Source organism: Helianthus annuus, chromosome 1 (assembly GCF_002127325.2).
Source record: "Helianthus annuus cultivar XRQ/B chromosome 1, HanXRQr2.0-SUNRISE, whole genome shotgun sequence".
Classification (NCBI taxonomy): domain Eukaryota; kingdom Viridiplantae; phylum Streptophyta; class Magnoliopsida; order Asterales; family Asteraceae; genus Helianthus; species Helianthus annuus.
The window spans coordinates 67,602,279-67,623,092 of record NC_035433.2 but is presented as its reverse complement, the minus strand read 5'-3'; the positions used below and the strand labels follow the sequence as shown (position 1 = coordinate 67,623,092).

The following is a 20,814-nucleotide window of genomic DNA, read 5'->3' as shown; positions in this document are numbered from 1 at the left end:
TTATGTTCGTGAACGTTCGGTAACATGTTCGTTTGTGTTCGATAGTTCATTAGTATTTTTAGTTTTTATATTTATTTAAATACTTCAAAATTCTGGCAAATTAAATATCTAATAAGTGTCAGTGTATTATATATGCTGTTCATGGATGATTATTTGTGTTTGTTTGTTTCCATTTGTGTTCATGAACATTAGTGTGTGATCATTTGTATTCATCAACGTTTGTTTTTGTTCGTTGCCTAAAATTAACAAACAAACACAAATGAACACAAACAAGTTCATTTCCTTAACAAACAAACACGAACATAAAATCTCGTTCGATAAGTGTTCGTGAACAGTTCGCGAACACATATATTTCTTAACAAAGGAACACGAACAAGGTCTTGTTCGTGTTTGTTTGGTTCGTTTGCAGCCCTAGTTCTTACAGTTTGTATACGAAATGTGGTTTGTACTTTATCTCACTCCTGTAATTATATATTAGAAAATACAATTAATACTAAAAAAATACATTTAATACGTAAAAATACATTTAATATTTAAAAAGCACAAATAAACATAACTACTCTAAATTCGAATCTGAAGGCAAATTACTCGGATGATACCGCCAAATATACTCCACCAAATCCGCACGAAGTATGTCATGCATGTAGCCGGTTCATACAAATGGACGATTTTCATGTCTTTGTTTGTTTTTATCACGACAGGAGGCAATGGGATGTCACCATCATAGCTTTGATAGGTCGCTTTACCTTCGTCTTCCAATATTATATTATATACACTCAAACAAGCGTACATTACGTCCCTTGTTTTTTTTTCCTACATTCGTGCCACGTTGTAAATGATAGCCTAACGCTTCTTCAAAACTCCAAAGTTCCGTTCAATATCTTTTTCTCGCCAACTCTTGCGCTTTTTGAATAGTTTTCTTTTATCGTCATGTGGGTAAGATAACAATTTAAGAATCGTGGCTCACTAGATAAATACCATGTAAAAGATTATACCCATACTTGTACTCTTGATCATTCACATAAAATATTTGCCTTGATGAAACTTAGTTTATTATATCAATGAAAACCGACGATTGATTAAAGTTCCAAAGGCTACAATTCCCACACCACGCCGTTGTTTGCCCAGCACCCCCCCCCCCCCAAACCACACCGGCATGTAGCGGTGTTCACACCGATGGTGTGTCGACGTGGCACGGCCACACCCTAATGGCGCTCCGTAACATGTGGTCTAATGTATTTATGTGATCTTGCATATGCTATTGACTTGATCACAGGTAGGGCTGTACAAAAAATCCGGTTTGGCGACCGAAATCAATAAAAAAAAAACTGAAACATGTTTTTTAAACTGGTTTTTTCCTAATCGGTTAGGGTCTGAAACTGAACTGGTGGTTTGGGGTGCGAGCTATTGATAATAAAAACTGGTTAAAAACCGATTATAATAAAAAATCAGTTAACCGAAATAACCGATAACGTTATCTATGCCAAATTTTGAATCTATATTTTTTTCCATTAAAACAAAACTTTTGAGTATATCATTAAACAAGAAACCTTAATACATAATAATTTCTTTTCCTAATTAATTACTGGGTAACAAAAGAGAAACTTTAATACATAATGTTAAAAAAAAGGTAATTGTACGGTACCCTGATCGCGGAACGGATATTCCTTTCCAAGTTAGCGACCTGGTAACGCTGTTTGACGGTGAATTCCCAGCCGAGTTCGAGAGGAGCGAAGAGCCTGCAAACAGATTCAAACCCGCCACTTTGGACTCCCAAACCGGTTTTTAGATGGGTACCGGTGGCTACTGGGCTAGTACCTAACTGATATCGATCGAAACCCTCCTGCATAATGCGGGTGTTTGTTACAAATTCTTAGTAGGGATCAAGTAGAGTTCTAAGAATTCAATCAAGAGACACAACTCGAAGAAGCATCAAGAAGAATTATGATACATGGTGATATGACATTATGACACATGTCATCCACTAAATTCTTAACTAGGCTCTAACGTTGCCACGTGGAACTAAAAGCCCAAGTGGATTAATTAAAGAGTAATATAAAAAAGCCCAACTGAAACCCAATGATATCCTGATGTTCGTGTTGCAGGTCCACCGCTCCGACGGTATGCTAAACATTAGTTTCTCGTCAAATGCATTTCATAGAATGTAATGCTGATAGATATATTTGTATTTTAAGAGTTACATATTTTATTACTCCTGTTAGTTTAAACTGATTAATTTCTGTTTCAATTTTTGTGAAATTTCTTGCTGCAGTTGACTCCGGAAAGTATGCGGATCACCACAAAGTTTACTTTACCAGAAGACTGGTATGTGAAGAAGGTACCACGTAAATCTGGAAATACTATTGACAAGGTAATACGAATTTGCTTTGACATCATCGATCTAGATTAAGCATCAACCATGAATTTATTTTAGATGGTTTCTCATTACTGCTTTAGGTTATGGAGAAAATGCAATTAAACTTTTGAGAAAAAAGTGTTCTTTTGGTTCCACTAACTACTGTTATATAATCTCTTTTGGTTCATAGTTTAGCATGCTGTAGCTGGTTTATGGTATAAGGTTTAATAAGTGTTGCCACCAAAACCCGTGAGAGGGGGCAGGTTCTTTCTGTGAACAGACTCTGGCCTGAGAATAAGTATATGTTTTAGAGAGCTAAGAGTAGTGATAGGAAATGCTCGGTAACGAGGTATTTGAGAGTAAATGATCGGAAAATAACAATTTATTCTAATTAACTTTATATTTGTAACAATATTTTGCAGTACTACTATGATCCGGAAACTGGACGTCAATTTCGATCCCTTAAAGATGTTGAGAGATACCTTACAGAAGGATTTATACCAACTACATCAAGACCCAAGAGGCCAAAGTACAAAGAGAAGGTTATGTTATTCAAACATGTCATTATCTGGTTATCCTACTTTCTACATAAATGATAATGCTTATCCATAAGCCTGGCCGGAATGTTAACAAGCCAAGCCGAGCGCTTGGCTCATTTATCTTAGCTTGCTGAAATGTTGAGCTCGAGCTCGGCTCATAAAGTTATTTATAAATATATATTTACACACACACACACATATATATATTGAAATTTGTGTTATAGTTCATACATTTGAGTTATAATATATATATTAAACTTTGGGCTTTAATTTAAATTAGCCAACGAGGGAGCCATCGAGCCTAGCTTACCTTGGATCGGGCTCGGCTCGGCTCGTTTACAAACGAGCCAGTTTTGAGCAAGTCGCGAGGTTTTTGAACATTCCAATGGCTAGTCGAGGTTAGGTAACGGGTCAAAATGAGTTCTGAACGTAATTCTAATGATTCGTTACAGATGCAAGATTTTGAGGTAGCTCAAGATAATGATTATCATCTCATAACCGTAACCCCCAGAAGCTTTCTATCTTCATCCCCCTTTATCCTCCCTGATGGATGGACTGTGAAAGAAGTGCCCCGAAAGACGGGTCGTATCGACAAGGTGATTTCTATACAAAATCCAATTTATTTACATTATCCATATGTTTTTTTTTTTTTTTGCAGTATTATTATGAGCCTGGGACTGGACACATGTTCAGATCTAAACCAGCTGTTCAAAAGCATCTAGCACAACTTGAAGAAGACAGTTTACCTTTATCTGTAGTACTAGAAGAATTAAGAGAGAATCATTTACCACTTTCCAAGGCTTTTAAATTAGCCACTCCTATAAAGGTTGACTTTACAAATTGACTTTGTGTTTTGACTAAATATCAAAATAGAAACTTATAATTTGATTTTGATTTGCTGTTTGTTTTTTCAGAATAACGGTTCATATGATTCGTGTAAAAAAAGCATTTCAAAACATGAACAAGACCCGTCATTAAGCAATGCGCCTCCAAACAAGATCAATTGGGTTATTCCTAGCACTGCTGGAGAAACTTGGACTGCTTTTGTTGGAGATGAAGCGGTTCCCGATTTTATGAAACAGCAATGGGGAAGAAGATTCATTTTGACCATCAATAACAGCAAATATAATGAACAGGTATTTGGTAGGGGGGTTGATGAAGATTATGGGCCAACGCACTAACTACGGTTTCAGGAAACGAGGCTTGGTGATTTCTTGATTCAGATATATAATGGTGCAACCAAGTTTGAAAGTATTTAGATAAAATCCTGTACAGCGTATTAGTTAATGATGTGTATGTTTTAAGTTTTTAACAATGCATATAAGTTGCCTGTTTGAATCTCGGGATTTAAATGCAATTTAGTACCACAAAACGAGTTTTCTAATTATAAGCATAGCAAAAGACTGGCTTAATCAGGAAGTTTTTTGGCCAAATAGAAACACAGCTCATCTCTCACAACCGCAGCGCTTTTGTCATCAGGTAATGTACTTTTTTTCTGGTGGATACCCGGGGTCATGGTCAAACAAAGTCATTGACTCATCGGATTTCCCGTCTCCTTCGTACTCAATTTGGATGTTGTGAAGGATGCAACACGCGAGAATGATTCTTGGCAACTTATGCCTATCAGGCCGCCACATGCCGCCCTCAATCACCGCCCAAACCTCCTTCAACTTCTTCAAAGCACGACTAGCAACCGACCGAGTTGCTAAATGCTTCTGGTTAAATTCAGTTTGATCTTCATTCAGTTCTGCATCATGGTATGGAGTTATCGGCCATGGAAGAAGCCGAAAACCCTAGTCTCCAACTAAATACTCTGGAATCGTTGTTCGTTTAGAAACCTGGACTCTATTCCCGTTTAGCTTCTCTCCTTTCTGTGCCAAAAGAAACATTTCTGATTGGTGAAGGACACCGTTTTTAGTCATACGTCCCGGGAACCCAGAAACTACGTCAACGAACCGCATTGCCGGGTCAACGATCACCTGTAGTTTCATACTGTTGTTGTTACTCCTGCTGAGCCACACATCGGTTTCACCTTCAGACTTGTGTAGGTGCATCTTTAGATGTGTGGTCTCAATGACCCCACAACAGTTTGGCATTCCACTGAGCATATGGCTCAAACCTTGATTTTGTTTCTGTTGGATTAATCGGTTCGTTTGAGGGTCACGGGTCGGCACGTTATCGGATCACAGGTTAGCATATGGGTCATGGAGCTGGAATGGGTCAGCTGAAGAGTAGGACTAGCTTGACCAAGTTTTATGGAATGTAAACGTGTGGTTTTGGGAACAAGTAATTGTTGAGTTTGTTGCTTGAAAACCGGAGTACGTGGACTTAGTTTATTTAGCATGTATTTAATTGTGCTTTCTTATAAATAGCAGGTAGGTAGGAGCATTAGTTGGTTTTTGTACTCTCAATTCTAATTAATAAGAAAATTATAAGCAGTAAACAATTCTCTGGTTCGTGAGTTAGTTTTTCTTGTGTGTTTGTGGGGCCTGATTTCCAACAGTTTAACTCCCATGTGATGGTGTCAACGGTCCGGTCATTTGTATCAAACATAATTGCTATGTTAATACTTGTGTCGACGGAGCTTAGCCTTGTTAACGACATGGCGATTTGGTCGTTTAGAGACATCTCTCTACCGTCCGTGAATGTGAAGCTTATGAATCCATTTATCATCCGCTCGTGTACTAGTGAGCGGATATAATTAAATGTCTTCCTTGATACCTTGAAAAGGGACTCAAAGTTGTCCTCAAGTCCTCTTGAACACACAAGAACTGCATAGGTATTGACGGGTCAAATATTTAAAATAAAAAGAAAACGGGTAAAACAATTCATAAAATATCTACTACTAAAAGGTATTGATGGGTTGGGTCAATTCATGGTGTACCTGACCTTTTTTACTCGATCCAACCGGTTACCGGAGTATTGCTTACTATGGGTGAGTAGAAAACCCAACTAAACCATAACCGATAGCCGAATCGATTGATAAACCAATGGTTTGGTTAAGCTTTCTATGGTAATTGATTTTTATAATTTGATTATGGTTCTGTCAATAAATAACAAAATTAATTGAACCTAACCAACACTAAACGAACGCTTATATTATTTATACTTTTTATAAATATATGTTGCATATTGGAAAGTTTTTGTTAGAAATGTTTATAAATAACATATTAGTTGTAATTTTTTTCTTTAAATGTTAAATTAAATAACAAGATATAATTACATTTATTAATAAAATTTAGCTTAGTTTTACTGACATCTAATACTGGCGTTTCCCGATTAACTGAACTTTTTTATAACCGTACCAACTAGTTATGTAAATCTGAAAAAAACATCAGTTATAGGTTTGGTTTTAGTCTTTAATCGAAACAAACTAACCTATGCTCATCCATATGTTTTACCATGAATAAAATAGTAGGTTAAGGTGGCCTGAAGATACCTTCAATCCTTGTGGAGAACCCAACTCTTGCACCAATGGACCTCATTCTAGAAACCTTAAAAACACTATTGTCATTACTTCTTTTCCTCTTTTCCCTTGTTAGATTGTTTGGGAAGCATGGAGCTCATTCCAAGAACCTTGAATACATTCTTGTCATCGTAGTCCACTTTCTCATTGCCCTTGTTAGATCTTTTGGGAGCCATTGAGCTCATCTCAGGAACCTTGCATACACTCTTGTCATCACACGTGACTTCGTCTTTGCCCTTGTTAGATTTTTTGGGAGCCATAGAGATCATTTTGGGAGCCTTACATACACTCTTGTCATCGCACTCAACTTCCATTTTGCCCTTGTTAGATCTTTTGGGAGCCATGGAGCTCATTCCAGGAACCTTAAAAATACTCTTGTCATTAGACTTCGTTTTTTCTTTGCTCATGTTAGATCTCTTAGGAGCCATGATTCACAATGAAATTTAACTTCAAAATAAAACAACAAAGTTAATTCTTGTACTAATATATATGGTTGACATTAATGTATGTACATCGTACTAATATATCTGATTACCACTACATAGATGTGAAATTGGTTGTGTTTTCAACTAAAGTCCACATATATTTGTGTAACGAAAGCCTCACTTCTAACGTCCAAATAATTGGTTCGAAAAGAACATTCTCATCCATGTGTTCCAAGATACCTACTACGCCGATGGGATGGTCATAAATACACTCACGTATACATTGATCAACAAAAACCCGTAAGTATTAACAAGGATAATTTGAAAATATAATATATATATATATATATATATATATATATATATATATATGTCAAATCATACCTTTTCTTTATGATAAGATAATTATAATTATAATTATAATATATTTGATGTAGTGCTTTTCAATAGTCAAAGCGGGAAGAGATCATACACACATATTGAATAATAAACACATATTGAATAATAAAAAATTAATACATATATAAGAGGAGCGGATATTTTATGCAAAATTGTAAAACTTATATAGTAAATAAAAACTCGGTAAATGACCGACGCTCCTAGCAACGACTTGGTTGTGGTGGCCAAATATACAACGAAAATGCTATTTGGAATTACACTATTCATGTTGGACAAAACTTGTGTTTAATAATATTTACTATTAGTTCAATGTGATTAATGGCCAGATCCTGGTATGTCACACGTCTCGCAGTGTAACTCCGCATGTGGAGATTTGGAGGTGTGACAACTTAAAATATATGTATATTGAATAATATATATAACATATAACGAACTTACGCTCGTCATGGCACGGAGACGCTATTGAGCTAGGCCCACTTATACCGTGTGAGACACGAGGACTCAAATGGGCTAGGCACATTCTTATTTGTACAAGGCACAAAGACACTCATGGGCTAGACCCACATATACTGTGTGAGACATGGGGACTCAAATGGGTTAGGCCCATTCTTATTTGTGCAAGGCACAAAGACACTCATGGGCGGCCTACTTATACAGTGCGAGACACGGAAACTCAAATGGGCTAGGCCCATTCTTACCTGTGCGAGGTACAAGGACTTTCATGGGCTAGGCCCACATATGATCGTGCGAGGCACGGAGACTCACGAAGGGTGAGGCCCGTTCGTACACATTATGAATGCAATATATATATTAAAACAAACATACGAAACAAATACAACATATTTAAAATACACAAGGGTTCCAAATACATAACAAATACAAAACGATAACGTTCAAGATGAGCAACGTGTACACAGTTAACATAAACCCAAGTGTCTAATGAGTTAGAGCACTTGTAGGTTGTTACGCGTTTTTGGATAACCCGATTTGCTAGCACGGATAAAGGATGCAAACTTGTGAGTTCATGTCCCCCTTTTTCTTTTAAACGTTTTCGGTTTTATAACTCTCGGGGGGGATACATGTTACTACGGTATGGTTAAGCTATGAAATTAAATATTCTATCATGTGCGAATAGGCGAAAACTTAAGCACCATTAATCTTGTTTAAGACCAAGGAACAAAAGGGGCAGATCTATCGGGTACAAGGCGAGCCCCACTAATGGGTCCTTGTGTGGCCGCATGGAATCTTTTGTTGTCCCCGCCGGGTGGACCGGTACTAAATCGTCTACGGGTTGGTGGCTTCCTATGTCGGCACACATATTAATGTGCTAGCTACACATTAATGATCAACAAGTTAATTGACGCTTTACATACCAGTTTTTGATACTTGAACTTTCAAATGTTTTTAAGATTCATTTGATGCGAAATTAAAACACATGAACTCGCCAACTCTTGTTGATGTTTTTAAACTTACATGTATTTCAGGAAATTAAGTGGATCTTGGTGCGGAAGTTTACAAGGTTTCAAGTTATCAAGAAGTCGATGTCATCCACCTTTTGGAAGGGTTTGGTCCATATATCCTGTATTCTAACAGGGCATAGGATGCAAAGCCTTGTTGTTTAAAAAACTGTATTTTGGACAAGTCTATTTTGTAAAACTTATTAACTTATGCTGTCTTTTGTTTCAAACAAATTATGTCTTGTAATTTCTTTTATGGTAATGGATGAACATCGTGCATGTTTTAATTCATATAGTTTGTTTACTTACATCGTATGTAATGAAAATCGATCAAGTCACAGTAACGAATCGAGCCAATATCGACCAAATACCCACTACAATACATGGGGAATTTACTAGTTAATTTTTAAAATAAAGACTCATTTGATACCACATAAACAAAAATTAAAGGAAAATCTTTAAGATATAAAATATAACATGTTGGTTTTTTAAGAAATCATTTTAATAAGTTTTTTTTATTAAAACTAACAAACGATATTCAATCCTAGCCACGTACATTGTCTGTATCCCTCCCTCTATATGCACTCTACCTACTTTTTTTCACATTTGTATGAAGTGCACCGTTGAGGCTTTGGTGAAAAAGAAAGTATTGTCACGTCACGTGAAGCATTTTTTTCACCTTCCCACACCAAAAAATGATGTGAAGGGGCGTCACTTGTTTTGTTTAATCATTATTTTTTATTATTTTGTATTTGTTTATTTCTTAAATTAAATATGTAATTAAATATTATAAAATACAATTAATACTAAAAGAATACATTTAATACTTAAAAAATACAAATAAACATATAACTACTCTAAATCCGAGTCCAAAGGCAAATTACGCGAATGATACCATCAAATATATTCTACCAAATCCGCACGAAGTATATCGTGCATATAGCCAGATCATATAAATAATGCGCAATTTTTAAGTCTCTGTTAGTTGTTTACCACGACAGGAGGCCCAACGCCTTATTTTGATTGGTCGTTTGACCTTCATTCCAATATTATATTACAGATTCAAACAAGCATGAATTACGTCTCTTGTTTTTTCTCCACATTTGTCGTTTAACCTTCATTTCCAAATGATAGCCCAACGCTTATTAAAAACTCCAAAGGTCCTTCAATTTATTTTCTTGCCAACTCTTGTGCTTTTTTGAATAGTTTCTTTTATTGTCATGTGGGTAAGAAAACATTTTAACAATCGTGACCCACTCTGGATAAATATCATTTCAAAGATGATACCCATACTTGTAATCTTGATCATTCACATAAAATATTTGCCCGGATGCAACTCTATCTGTTATAACACTGAAAACCGGGGATTGATTAAAGTTCCAACAACTAAAAATTTCCACACCCACGCTTGTTGTTGGCCCAACGCCCTTGCTCCATGCCGATGGCGTGGCTCATGTGGCACAACCACACCCCCCAATGGCGCTCCATAACATATGGTCTAAGACCAAAGGGTATGGGGGTCGTCCCCTACCCGTCCCGAATGGTCGCCGGTGTCACACACCGCCCCCTTGTGGGTCGTCGCGACGGTCACGTCCTCTCCCGGACGTTGGAGACGAAGCTTGGTGATTGGCTGCTTTAATTTTGGTGGGCCCCTCAAGTTTGTGCTCTCTTTCTCTCCTTGCATGGTACTAGTGAATGAGCACAAGGTACAACTCTTTGGATAGTCATTGCTTCCCCTCCACACCCTTGGGTAGTTCCCAAGAGGATGGTCCTTCATTGCTTCCCCTCCACACCCTTGGGTAGTCCCCAAAGGAATGGTCTTCCACCCTTGATGAGGTGGCGCATACGTGGCAGATGATCCCTTTAGGGACTAAGTTCACCATACCCTATGCTCTAATGTATTTATTCGATCATACATATACATATGATTTTGACTTAATTGCCGGATGATAATCTCACAGCCTTTACCCCATTGTCAAACCCACTTGATGGATCATTGTTGCAACAATTATATTATATACTAATAAAATTTGAAGCGAATGAACAGTACATATATTAATTAAATATTGATTTAGGGAATATAAGAATATGGGGTATGGGGCGGAGGTTGTGACGTGGGTTGGGTATAAACGCCAAAGTCACCACCTCGGGTGGGCTTGGGTTTCGGCGTGGCCCCTTAGGCGGGGGTTTCAGCCCGGGCGTTGGGCGGGGCTATCAAGATGACATGGCGTGATCTCATTGGCCAAGACAAGTAGCCGTTTGGGCTAGCCGTTTGCCAACGACTATGTGTTTAAAAAAATCTATCAAATATTAGAATATGTGGTATGGGGCGGGGGTTGTGTCGTGGGTTGGGTACAAACGCCCAAGTCACCACCCCGGGTGAGCTTGGGCTTCGGCGTGGCCCCTTGGGCGGGGGTTTCAGCCCGGGCGTTGGGCGGGGCTATCAAAATGACATGGTTGGATCTCATTGGCCAAGACAAGTAGCCGTTTGGGCTAGCCGTTTGCCAACAGCTATGTGTTTAAAAAAAGATTTAGGAAATATTAGAATATGAGGTATGGGGTATGGGGCGGGGGTTGTGGCGTGGGTTGGGTACAAATGCCCAATTCACCACCCCGGGTGGGTTGGGTTTCGGCGTGGCCCCTTGGGCAGGGGTTTCAGCCCGGGCGTTGAGCGGGGCTATCAAGATGACATTGCGGGATCTCATTGGCCAAGACAAGTAGCCGTTTAGGCTAGCTGTTGGCCAACGGCTATGTGTTTAAAAAAAAGATCTAGGAAATATTAGAATATGGGGTATGGGGCGGGGGTTGTGGCGTGGGTTGGGTACAAACGCCCAAGTCACCACCTCGGGTGGGCTTGGGTTTCCGCGTGGCCCCTTAGGCGGGGGTTTCAGCCCGGGCGTTGGGTGGGGCTATCAAGATGACATGACGTGATCTCATTGGCCAAGACAAGTAACCGTTTGCCAACGGCTATGTGTTTAAAAAAATCTAGGAAATATTAGAATATGTGGTATGGGGCGGAGGTTGTGTCGTGGGTTGGGTACAAACGCCCAAGTCACCACCCCGGGTGAGCTTCGGTTTCGGCGTGGCCCCTTGGGCGGTGGTTTCAGCCCGGGCGTTGGGCGGGGCTATCAAAATGACATGGTTGGATCTCATTGGCCAAGACAAGTAGCCGTTTGGGCTAGCCGTTTGCCAACAGCTATGTGTTTAAAAAAAGATTTAGGAAATATTAGAATATGAGGTATGGGGAATGGGGCGGGGGTTGTGGCGTGGGTTGGGTACAAATGCCCAAATCACCACCCCGGGTGGGTTGGGTTTCGGCGAGGCCCCTTGGGCGGGGGTTTCAGCCCGGGCGTTGAGCGGGGCTATCAAGATCACATTGCGGGATCTCATTGGCCAAGACAAGTAGCCGTTTAGGCTAGCTGTTGGCCAACGGCTATGTGTTTAAAAAAAAGATCTAGGAAATATTAGAATATGGGGGTTGTGGCGTGGGTTGGGTACAAACGCCCAAGTCACCACCCCAGGTGGGCTTGGGTTTCGGCGTGGCCCCTTAGGCGGGGGGTTTCAGCCCGAGCGTTGGGCGGGGCTAGCAAGATGACATGACGGGATCTCATTGGCCAAGACAAGTAGCCGTTTGTGCGAGCCATTTGCCAACGGCTATGTGTTAAAAAAAATCTAGGAAATATTAGAATATGGGGTATGGGGTTGGGGTTGTGTCGTGGGTTGGGTACAAACGCCCAAGTCACCACCCCGGGTGGGCTTGGGTTTCGGCGTGGCCCCTTGGGCGGGGGTTGTATTTGAGTGTAAAAATCGGTGAATACCGGTACCGAACCAGTACCGAAAATACGTGACGTTTTAGTTTGAGTTACTTTTTGTTATTTGACTTGTTTTGTCATTCTTATAGAACGATTTGGTTTAGCGCGCCGCAACGCGCGCGCATAGTAAACAACTAGTAAACATAATCAAACAATTCTGAAAGGACAAACAAAAAAAGCAACCAATTTTTTTTCTCCAAATGGAGCCAAAATAGACCGGGCCCCTACCCCAGTACGTAACCCCATTGCAGTATTTAGTTGGAAGTATTGTTATTGATATCTTTTAAATGAGAAAGTGATTTTGCAGAGAATTTTCAGACCCCAATCAAAAAGATATCATTCAGATTATAGATATCATTCAGATTAGTCGATGATAAATAATAATGGAAGATATTTTCTTTTGGAATGGTAAACATTACTCATACTCTGGTATACGTATACTCTGTTGAGGAAAGTAATGTATAACGCTAGATCGCCCCCAGCAAGAAAAAAAATGTCAAGAAAAATCCTTGCATACACCAAGGTTATTTTGTTCCCTTGCATTTGACATTAACAAATTATAACCACCTGATTTTGGTCCCAAATCAGACACATACAAATCATCTAATGGAACATGCAGTGTTTCAAAAAGGTGACCTGCAAACGTTTTCAGAACCCCCACACGTAAGAAAACAATTTCAAATAAATAATACAGTAAGTATCATATTTCAAATTCATTTGGATAGCTTTTTGAATCTTGTAATATTATTTTCAGAGTTTAAAAGTATTTCGTGAGTACACGTTGGATAAGACAAAAACACTGCAAAGAATGAGATGTTCTTTTATGTGAAAAACGAAGTGTAAAATTCGTATATTGAGAAGACCACACGTTCTTCCTTTTATAAGGTTGAAACAACCAATGTTTTAAAAACCGGTAAATACCGGCCGGTTATACCGGTATTACCATTTCCAGATGTAAATCCGTTACGAAACACCCCGGTAAATAAGTGAAACGTCATAAGGTTTGTACCGGCGGTAAAATCTGGTATACCGATTTGAAATGTAATACCGGTACCGGCCGGCATAAGGTTATTTTAGTTTGAGTTGATACTTATTTTCAATATATATGTTACTTATCATATGTAATTTTTATATATTATGATTATTCGTAACTAAAAGTTCTTATTTAATATTATATGAAACGAAAATAGTTGATGTATTCAACACTCAAATGGCTTAAACATATCGTACACTTTCATTTAAAAGAGCTTGTTGGAAAATTGAATGATTTTGATTATCTTTTGAATTACTTTTTATTATGGATTTACTTTTGAATTATCTTTTAATACGTAATCATTTATTTTTTGATTAACTTTTGAGTTGATGTTGTAATTTATGAAATTATAGAGTTAGCTAGTCAACCGGTTGAACTGCTCGGTACAACCTGGTTCAACCGATTGAACCATTTTTTAGCCTAATCCGGTTTGATCTAAAAACCGATTTTTAAAACATTGGAAACAACACAATGATTCCGTTCAAGCGATGCAACCTTTCCCTTATAGGATACGGCAAATGGGGTATAACTATAAGGCTATGCGGTATGGTGATGGTCATCCTTTAGAGTATGATCCGCCACGTAGGCGCCACGTAGGATGGGTGTGAGGGTGGGGCAAAGAGGATGGAGGTATGGAAATGGGGGATGGACCTAAAATGTATATGTATGTATTGTATCTATAGGTGTGTGAGAGAGGGGGAGGCATGTTTTTTGGAGCGTCTCCAACGTCCAGAAGAGGACGACCAGGACGAAGCCGGAGGGGGGGGGGTGTTTGGCCTGACGTCGGACCAGAACAAACCGGGGACGATCCCCATACCGGACGGCCTAACAGACGACGACAATCATAACCACTTTACAGTTTCATTTGTATCATTGCAACTAAACACTTACCAACGATGACATATCCCGACTAATGCACAACTACCAATGACGATCAGTTCTAACTAATCACAGGTTTCCATTGATCAAAATTTTGCCATTGTTGAATTAGGGTTGACACTGATCTTCGGTTACCACTAATGATTAGTAGCCAGTAGCAACTTGCAATGTTAGCCCTTCGGAGGGGCGAAGTTGGTGACTACCCACTCCCTTAGGGGGGTAACGCTTATATATATAACGGGTTAGGATTTAGAGAAAACGCTCAAAAATGTGAGAACGGAGAGAACGCTTATGGATCGTCAGATCAAAACAATCTATGGACTAGATGACGCGGTGGCATTTTCGTAAATAAAATCACTTTTATTAATTTGACGCACTTCATTAAGGGTAAAAGGGTCTTTTGACTTAACATAAACCGCCAAAGTCACGCTATTAAAATCCCGCCTCAACACACATAGCACACTTCATCATAATATAACGCCATAGATATAAAACGCCAAACTTTGTTTTTAACCGATAAAGCTGAACAAACAGTACTAAAACGACGGAACTTTATTACTAGCATTTACTGCAATAAAAATCGCGCCTAAAATACGCGCCAAAAACTTCCTAAATAAACAAACTCTCAGAATTACTAAAATCCAAACCAAAACCACAAAAAAACCTATATTTTCCTCTACACCATTCATCTTATAAACGCCAAAAAAACCAAAATATCAAAGATTCAAATCCATGTTTCTTTGATATACACTATTTTCTCAATAAACTTTCGCTCTATGTAATGAGCAAGATCCTCAATATAAACGCCAAAACATACAAAAACCACAAAACTTCAAAAAAACCATTTCATGGAGATTCTGTTTTTGTTCTCTATAAAGTTTAGCTAAACGGGATGGATAACATTGTTACACATCTTTCTTGACTGAGGATTAACAATGTTATCCATTTAGTTCAGCAAAGCATTATTGAGTTTAGCACGACCAAAAATAGAAGTTTGTGGAAGTTTTATTTAGTGGCGTTATTGGTTTTTTTTTTTTTTGGCGTTTGATTTCCTTGCCCGATCTTATATTGTTTGTTATTTAACTTCGAAGTAGCATGTTATAATCAAAGAGATAGAAAAAGAAAAAAGATGCAAAAAAAAAAAACGCTAGACTGAGAAATGTCTGTGTTCTATAGCATTGAAATAAAAAAAAAGCCAAACTACTCTACACTGGCTCTCAAAGACCATCTGTATGTGTTCTGTAAGAATGACAAATACAAAACGCCAAGCTACTCTTCACTGGCTCTCGAAGACCTTGTCGATCTTCTTTTAATTACGGCCTGTTTGCATGTTGATGCGTAGTGTCCATAGGCTTTGCAGTTCTGACACTGTCTTTCTTTGGCCCCGGGTTTCGACTTTGATTTCTTTTGTCGATTGCCATCTCATGTTTAGATTTCAGGCGCTTCCGAGAACCAGAACCTTTGGATTTATAACCTACAGGGACTCTTATCTGATTCTTGTCATTTTTATATTGACCAGTTATCTCGGCAAATCTATCCCTAGAACTAGCGGGAGGAGCAACAATCTGCATATCTTGAACCTTCTTCATATAATATTGAACATGATCCTTGTATAAGGATAGCTCCTCTTTATTACCAGATAAACGGTTCAAAGTGTATTCGGTTGAATAAATAATATCTCGCATTATACTTTGCACATCAGGATCAAGCTCGGTCATATATTCACGACTAATTGAGAATTCAGGAGAGCAGTTTGGGGAGGCCTCTTTGCGCCATCTATTCAGAATGTATTGTTTTGGGAATTCCCTAATCTCCATAAGTCTCAAAACATAGAATATATGTCTACATAGCAAACCAAACTGTTCAAAACGTCTGCATGAACAACTGCATGTGCAATCAGACTTACGGAACAATACCTGAAAAACGCCAAAAACAATATCTCTATAACGCCATGCATAGAATGTTTGTCTAAAAAAGAAAAGAACACATTGCATATGATAAAACGCCATTAATAGAAAACGCCATAAAAACCAAAACGCCATTATTTACCTCAAATAAGGATGTACAAAGCTGTTGGAAGTCATTTACATAAAACTTAACAAACCCATCAGGCTGATCTTCGTAACGTTGATTTATGCAATCCGCAACTCCAATAAGCTCAGCTTGAACGTCACAAAAATACTTTTTGTGTATATATCAACAGCTTGCCCTTCCAACAATTTGTAACTACTCTTCAACTTGGGGTCTTTTGTATCGAGATTCATGATTTTTTTACGATGTGTGTGACGTTGTGTTTCTATTGCAGTCTCATAATGCATCATGAACTCAACAAGAGTAGCTTTCGAATTGCACACTTGACCAAAAAAATGATTCTCACTCTCCGACCTGGATGTCGTTCGCATAAGACCAGACATATGCTCCATTCTATAGTATGCAGGGATCCAAGATTCCCTAAGTGCAAAACTATCAGATAGCCAGTCATTATCTTCTAAATTGAATTCTGCAATAACCGCTTCCCATTCTGATTCAAACTCTTCAGGTGTGAGAATATCCGTCTACACAACACCACATATACGTTCTTTAAAATTGGTGGAATTGCATAGCCTAACAACAACCTATAAATAACACGAAAACGCCATGCATATATAAAAAAACAAAAAACAAAACTTAATTAAAAAAACAGTAACAAGGTACAAAACGCCATGTATCTTCAAAACGCATTGTATACTAAAACGCCAAAGGTAAAAAAAAAAGCATAACAACCTTCAGAGAAAGTTTATGCATCACATGCCACATGCATAACCGATGCCTCGTGTCAACAAATACAGCAGAAATAGCCTTCTTCATCGCTGGATCTTGGTCAGTGACACCAAATTTTGGTTGAGAACCAACAATTTTAAGAAAAACTCTTAACAACCAAATATACGTATTAGCAGTTTTCGACGCCAACAATGTTGCACCAAATGTAACATTGCAGTGATGATTGTCTATACCAGTGAACGGTACAAACACCATAGAGTATCTGCATATGAAAACACCATGAGAAATGAAACAATAATAAAACGCCATTGCATGTAAAATATAAAAACGCCATTGCATGTAAATTAATAAAACGCCAAAAACAAAGAAGTTGAATTATAAAAAATTACTTGTTGGAACGATATGTGGCGTCAAACGAAATCACATCACCAAACACGTGGTAATTACGTTTGGCTTGATCGTCACACCAAAAAAGACCCTTCAAACGATTGTCTTCGTCTGTGATATAATCATACGAGAAATTAGGCTGGGAATGTTTTTTTCATTCAAATATTTCACAACCATATCAGCGTCATATTCCCCTATGAACAAGTTAATTTGCCTCTTATAGTTCTTAAATTCAACTTTGCTTGCGCCCACGTCTGCAAAACCGCCAAAACAAGTCTTCATAACATTAAACGCCTTGACAGGACCCAAATTCAGCTTAGACATGTTGTGTATAACATGCTTCTGGAGCTGAGTGAGGTGTCGTTCAGTTGGAAGAAAATGCTTATCTGGACGTTCAACAAGTTCATGATTGTGCTCCTCAACAAACTTATACACCTTCCAAAATCCATCCTCAAATTCTACACATAACAGTGCACCACAATCAGTCCTCTTTGAAAAGTTAGATCGCACTACTCGCTCCTTTTGATTGGGGTCCAACGTATCAACCTTCTTGTCCTTATATACCCCAGCTCTCGTACACCAGAAATACTTAATATGTAAAACACCTTTAGAGTTTGTCTTTGTAGTCCATTTCCTGACTGAAAATCCACACTCCTTGGCATACTTAACATACATTGAATAACAATCATCTAGGCTTGAGAATAGCATGTCCTTTCTGGGCTTTAATTCTTCACTGACGTCGGGAATGATAAATGGTAATCCAGTTTTGGGGCAATGCCTTTGACTCGAGGAAGCGACTTCGTCTGAGAAAACACAGGGAGGAACAAAAAAATCAGAAAAACAGAGTGATGTCTCGTAATAACATTATACATTAAAACGCCATTAATTGAATAATAAACAAGACATAATAAACACATAATTTAAAAACGACATGATAAAAAAGCCATGAGATGAATAATTAAAAACACTTAACAACATAAATAATTAATAAAATATAACATCATAATGAAAACGCCAAAATTAACAAAACTAATGTTTACACAAATTAACAAAATAGTATTAACTAATATTCACAAATACTACTAAATAAAATTCAAAACTAATCAAATAGACGAAAAACGCCAATGATCGTAAAAACATAACAAATACACTAGAACGTAAACGACAATTAAAATTAATATCGAAAACTCCAATTGTAGTTCTGAATAATAGATTAAATATCAATTAAAACACGATTAAATTGCATAATTGAATAACGCTATTGAAAATCATACAACACATTATAAAAATAATAATACAAAAAAACGCCATAGAACAATGATAAAAGAACAAAACGCCATATCTGTCGCATGTTTGCTGGAACGAAAAATAGAAAACGCCAACGAATTTTACTTTGTCGAACATAATTCACGTTAAACGCCATAGATCTGAGAAAGCTTGCAAAGGAGGTAACAGTTAACAATAAATCTTTGGAGTTTTAATTTGAAAGATATTTATAACGCAAATAAGGAGGGAACGTATAAAAGGACAATCGTACCCCCGCATAACAATTAGGGCCCCCTGCCACGTGTTGGGGCTGGATCCGTTCTCACACTTTTCACCGTTCTCTCCTGAACCCGTTTCTATATATAACAAAATACTATAATTTAAATTTAGAATCAAATGTGTTTATTAAAGGGATATTGGATTTAGGTAATCCCAACTTTCAACAATTAGCCGGTAACACTCCCAACTTTTGATTTATACATCAGCATTCCCAACTTTCAACTTATTTGCCGATAACACTCCCTAACTAACTGAACACTAACCCAGTTAGTTTTTGCTAATGTGGCATCTGATGTGGTTCTTTTTGCTGATGTGGCATATGACGTGGCAACTGATGTGGCATTTTTTATAATGTGGCAGATGATGTGGTAGCTGGCGTGACATCTTTGATGGCGTGACAGCTGATGTGACAGTTGACATGACATTTTTTTGATGATGTGGCAGCTGACATCAGCAAACTGTGTTAGGGTTCAGCTAGTTAAAGAGTGTTATCGGCCAATAAGTTGAAAGTTGGGAGTGCTATTGCACAAATCGAAAGTTGGGATTGTTATCACCCAATTGGTAAAAGTTGGGATTATTTAAATCTAATACGCTTTATTAAAACCCATTAATTTTGTATTATGTTTAAAACCATAAAACTTTAAATCCACTTTCATTTAAACCCTACTCAAGTATCCAACTATACCAATTAGCCCATAAGAACATGCGAATTACAAATTTAAATTCCCAATTATAAAAAACCATAAAAGTCTTGCAAGGGGGAGAGGTGGCAAATGAAACGAACACAATAGAGTTAGTGACTGTTGACTAACAAGGGAAGAAGACACAGACACGAAGTCACGAAAAGGTGATGGAAGGGGAAAGGCGATAGGAACCTATTTTTTCTACTTGTCCTGGCCCCCCATTTTTTGTGGATTCTTAGGAATATCCCTAACAACTTGCCACTGATTATCAGTCATTTTTAAAAGTCATCTTAATGCAACATATAGCCATCCATGCAAATTTGATGTGTCACCCTGTGGACCCCACGGAGGGCCAACTCTCAGTCCCCGCCAAAGCCAAGGGGGCAACGATCCCTCGGAAACCCTAATCGCTTAGGTGATTCGCCCCTAAGAACCATTGAGGTCCATTGTGTTCGAAATCATAATAGTCTTCATCGAGCATGTACTTCACACCAACTAACTAGTACCATTGTTTATTATAATTTCTCATTTTGTCTCAAATTATATCCCGATTATCGCAAATAGCTTGATGACACTAGAATCGGCAACATTATATGATTGTTCTAGTGTTTGAAATCGAGTTTAGGGACCCTCAAAAGCCCTTTTTTGTCCATGATTTTGCTAAAGATGGTCATGGTGGCATGTTGTGGAGTAGGAATCGATGAACACAAAGAGTGGAGGTTCAACGAAGGCTAATATATATTATTTTTTGTTGAAATATGTGATTAGCATCAGTTTACATCATTTCCTAATTTGTCCATTGACTTTTCTACTCAAGATCCGGTTACAGCTAATGTCCAGCCATATATTCCTGCTAATTGACAGCCTCCTCATTCAATATCCTTGATTGTTCTTTCCTTATTTTGTTCTTGTATAGGCTATTTAACCATGTTCACAGGAATGTAAAGATATACAAGAAATAATACAAAACAGTGATTCAATATCCTCTCTTCTCCTGATTATCATGTTTAACATGGTATCAGAGCAGAGTGTTTGATCCGAAAAACCTCTGTGCTCATCATTTACCAGAACCA

At 38.0% G+C, this 20,814-nt stretch overlaps 3 protein-coding genes across 4 annotated transcripts in view; 1 reads left to right on the top strand and 2 right to left on the bottom strand.

Annotated features, from left to right (window-relative positions):
- Window positions 1-4,232, top strand: part of LOC110867791 (methyl-CpG-binding domain-containing protein 7) — a 31,732-nt gene extending 27,500 nt beyond the window's left edge. The window contains exons 1-5 of one of the 2 annotated variants that reach the window (XM_022116810.2): window positions 2,255-2,371; window positions 2,779-2,898; window positions 3,348-3,491; window positions 3,554-3,721; window positions 3,810-4,232. In XM_022116810.2, coding sequence (XP_021972502.1) covers window positions 2,288-2,371; window positions 2,779-2,898; window positions 3,348-3,491; window positions 3,554-3,721; window positions 3,810-4,076 — 783 coding nt within the window. In that variant the 5' untranslated portion in view covers window positions 2,255-2,287 and the 3' untranslated portion in view covers window positions 4,077-4,232. Of the gene's footprint in view, window positions 1-2,254; window positions 2,372-2,778; window positions 2,899-3,347; window positions 3,492-3,553; window positions 3,722-3,809 lie in introns of those variants that run through there. The other variant, XM_022116795.2, reaches the window with a different exon arrangement.
- Window positions 4,233-4,370: 138 nt separating this feature from the next.
- Window positions 4,371-4,949, bottom strand: LOC110898127 (protein ALP1-like). The gene is made up of 2 exons (XM_022144908.1): window positions 4,734-4,949; window positions 4,371-4,688 (listed from the first exon to the last, which is right to left on the bottom strand). Exons 1-2 carry the CDS (start codon window positions 4,947-4,949, stop codon window positions 4,371-4,373), a joined length of 534 nt encoding a protein of 177 aa, XP_022000600.1.
- A 10,730-nt stretch (window positions 4,950-15,679) lies between these two features.
- LOC110898208 (protein FAR-RED IMPAIRED RESPONSE 1-like) lies at window positions 15,680-18,188 on the bottom strand. The gene is made up of 6 exons (XM_022144998.1): window positions 17,728-18,188; window positions 17,130-17,388; window positions 16,642-16,921; window positions 16,433-16,528; window positions 16,283-16,334; window positions 15,680-16,208 (listed from the first exon to the last, which is right to left on the bottom strand). The coding sequence occupies exons 1-6, from the start codon at window positions 18,186-18,188 to the stop codon at window positions 15,680-15,682; spliced, it is 1,677 nt and encodes a 558-aa protein (XP_022000690.1).
- Window positions 18,189-20,814: the final 2,626 nt, after the last annotated feature.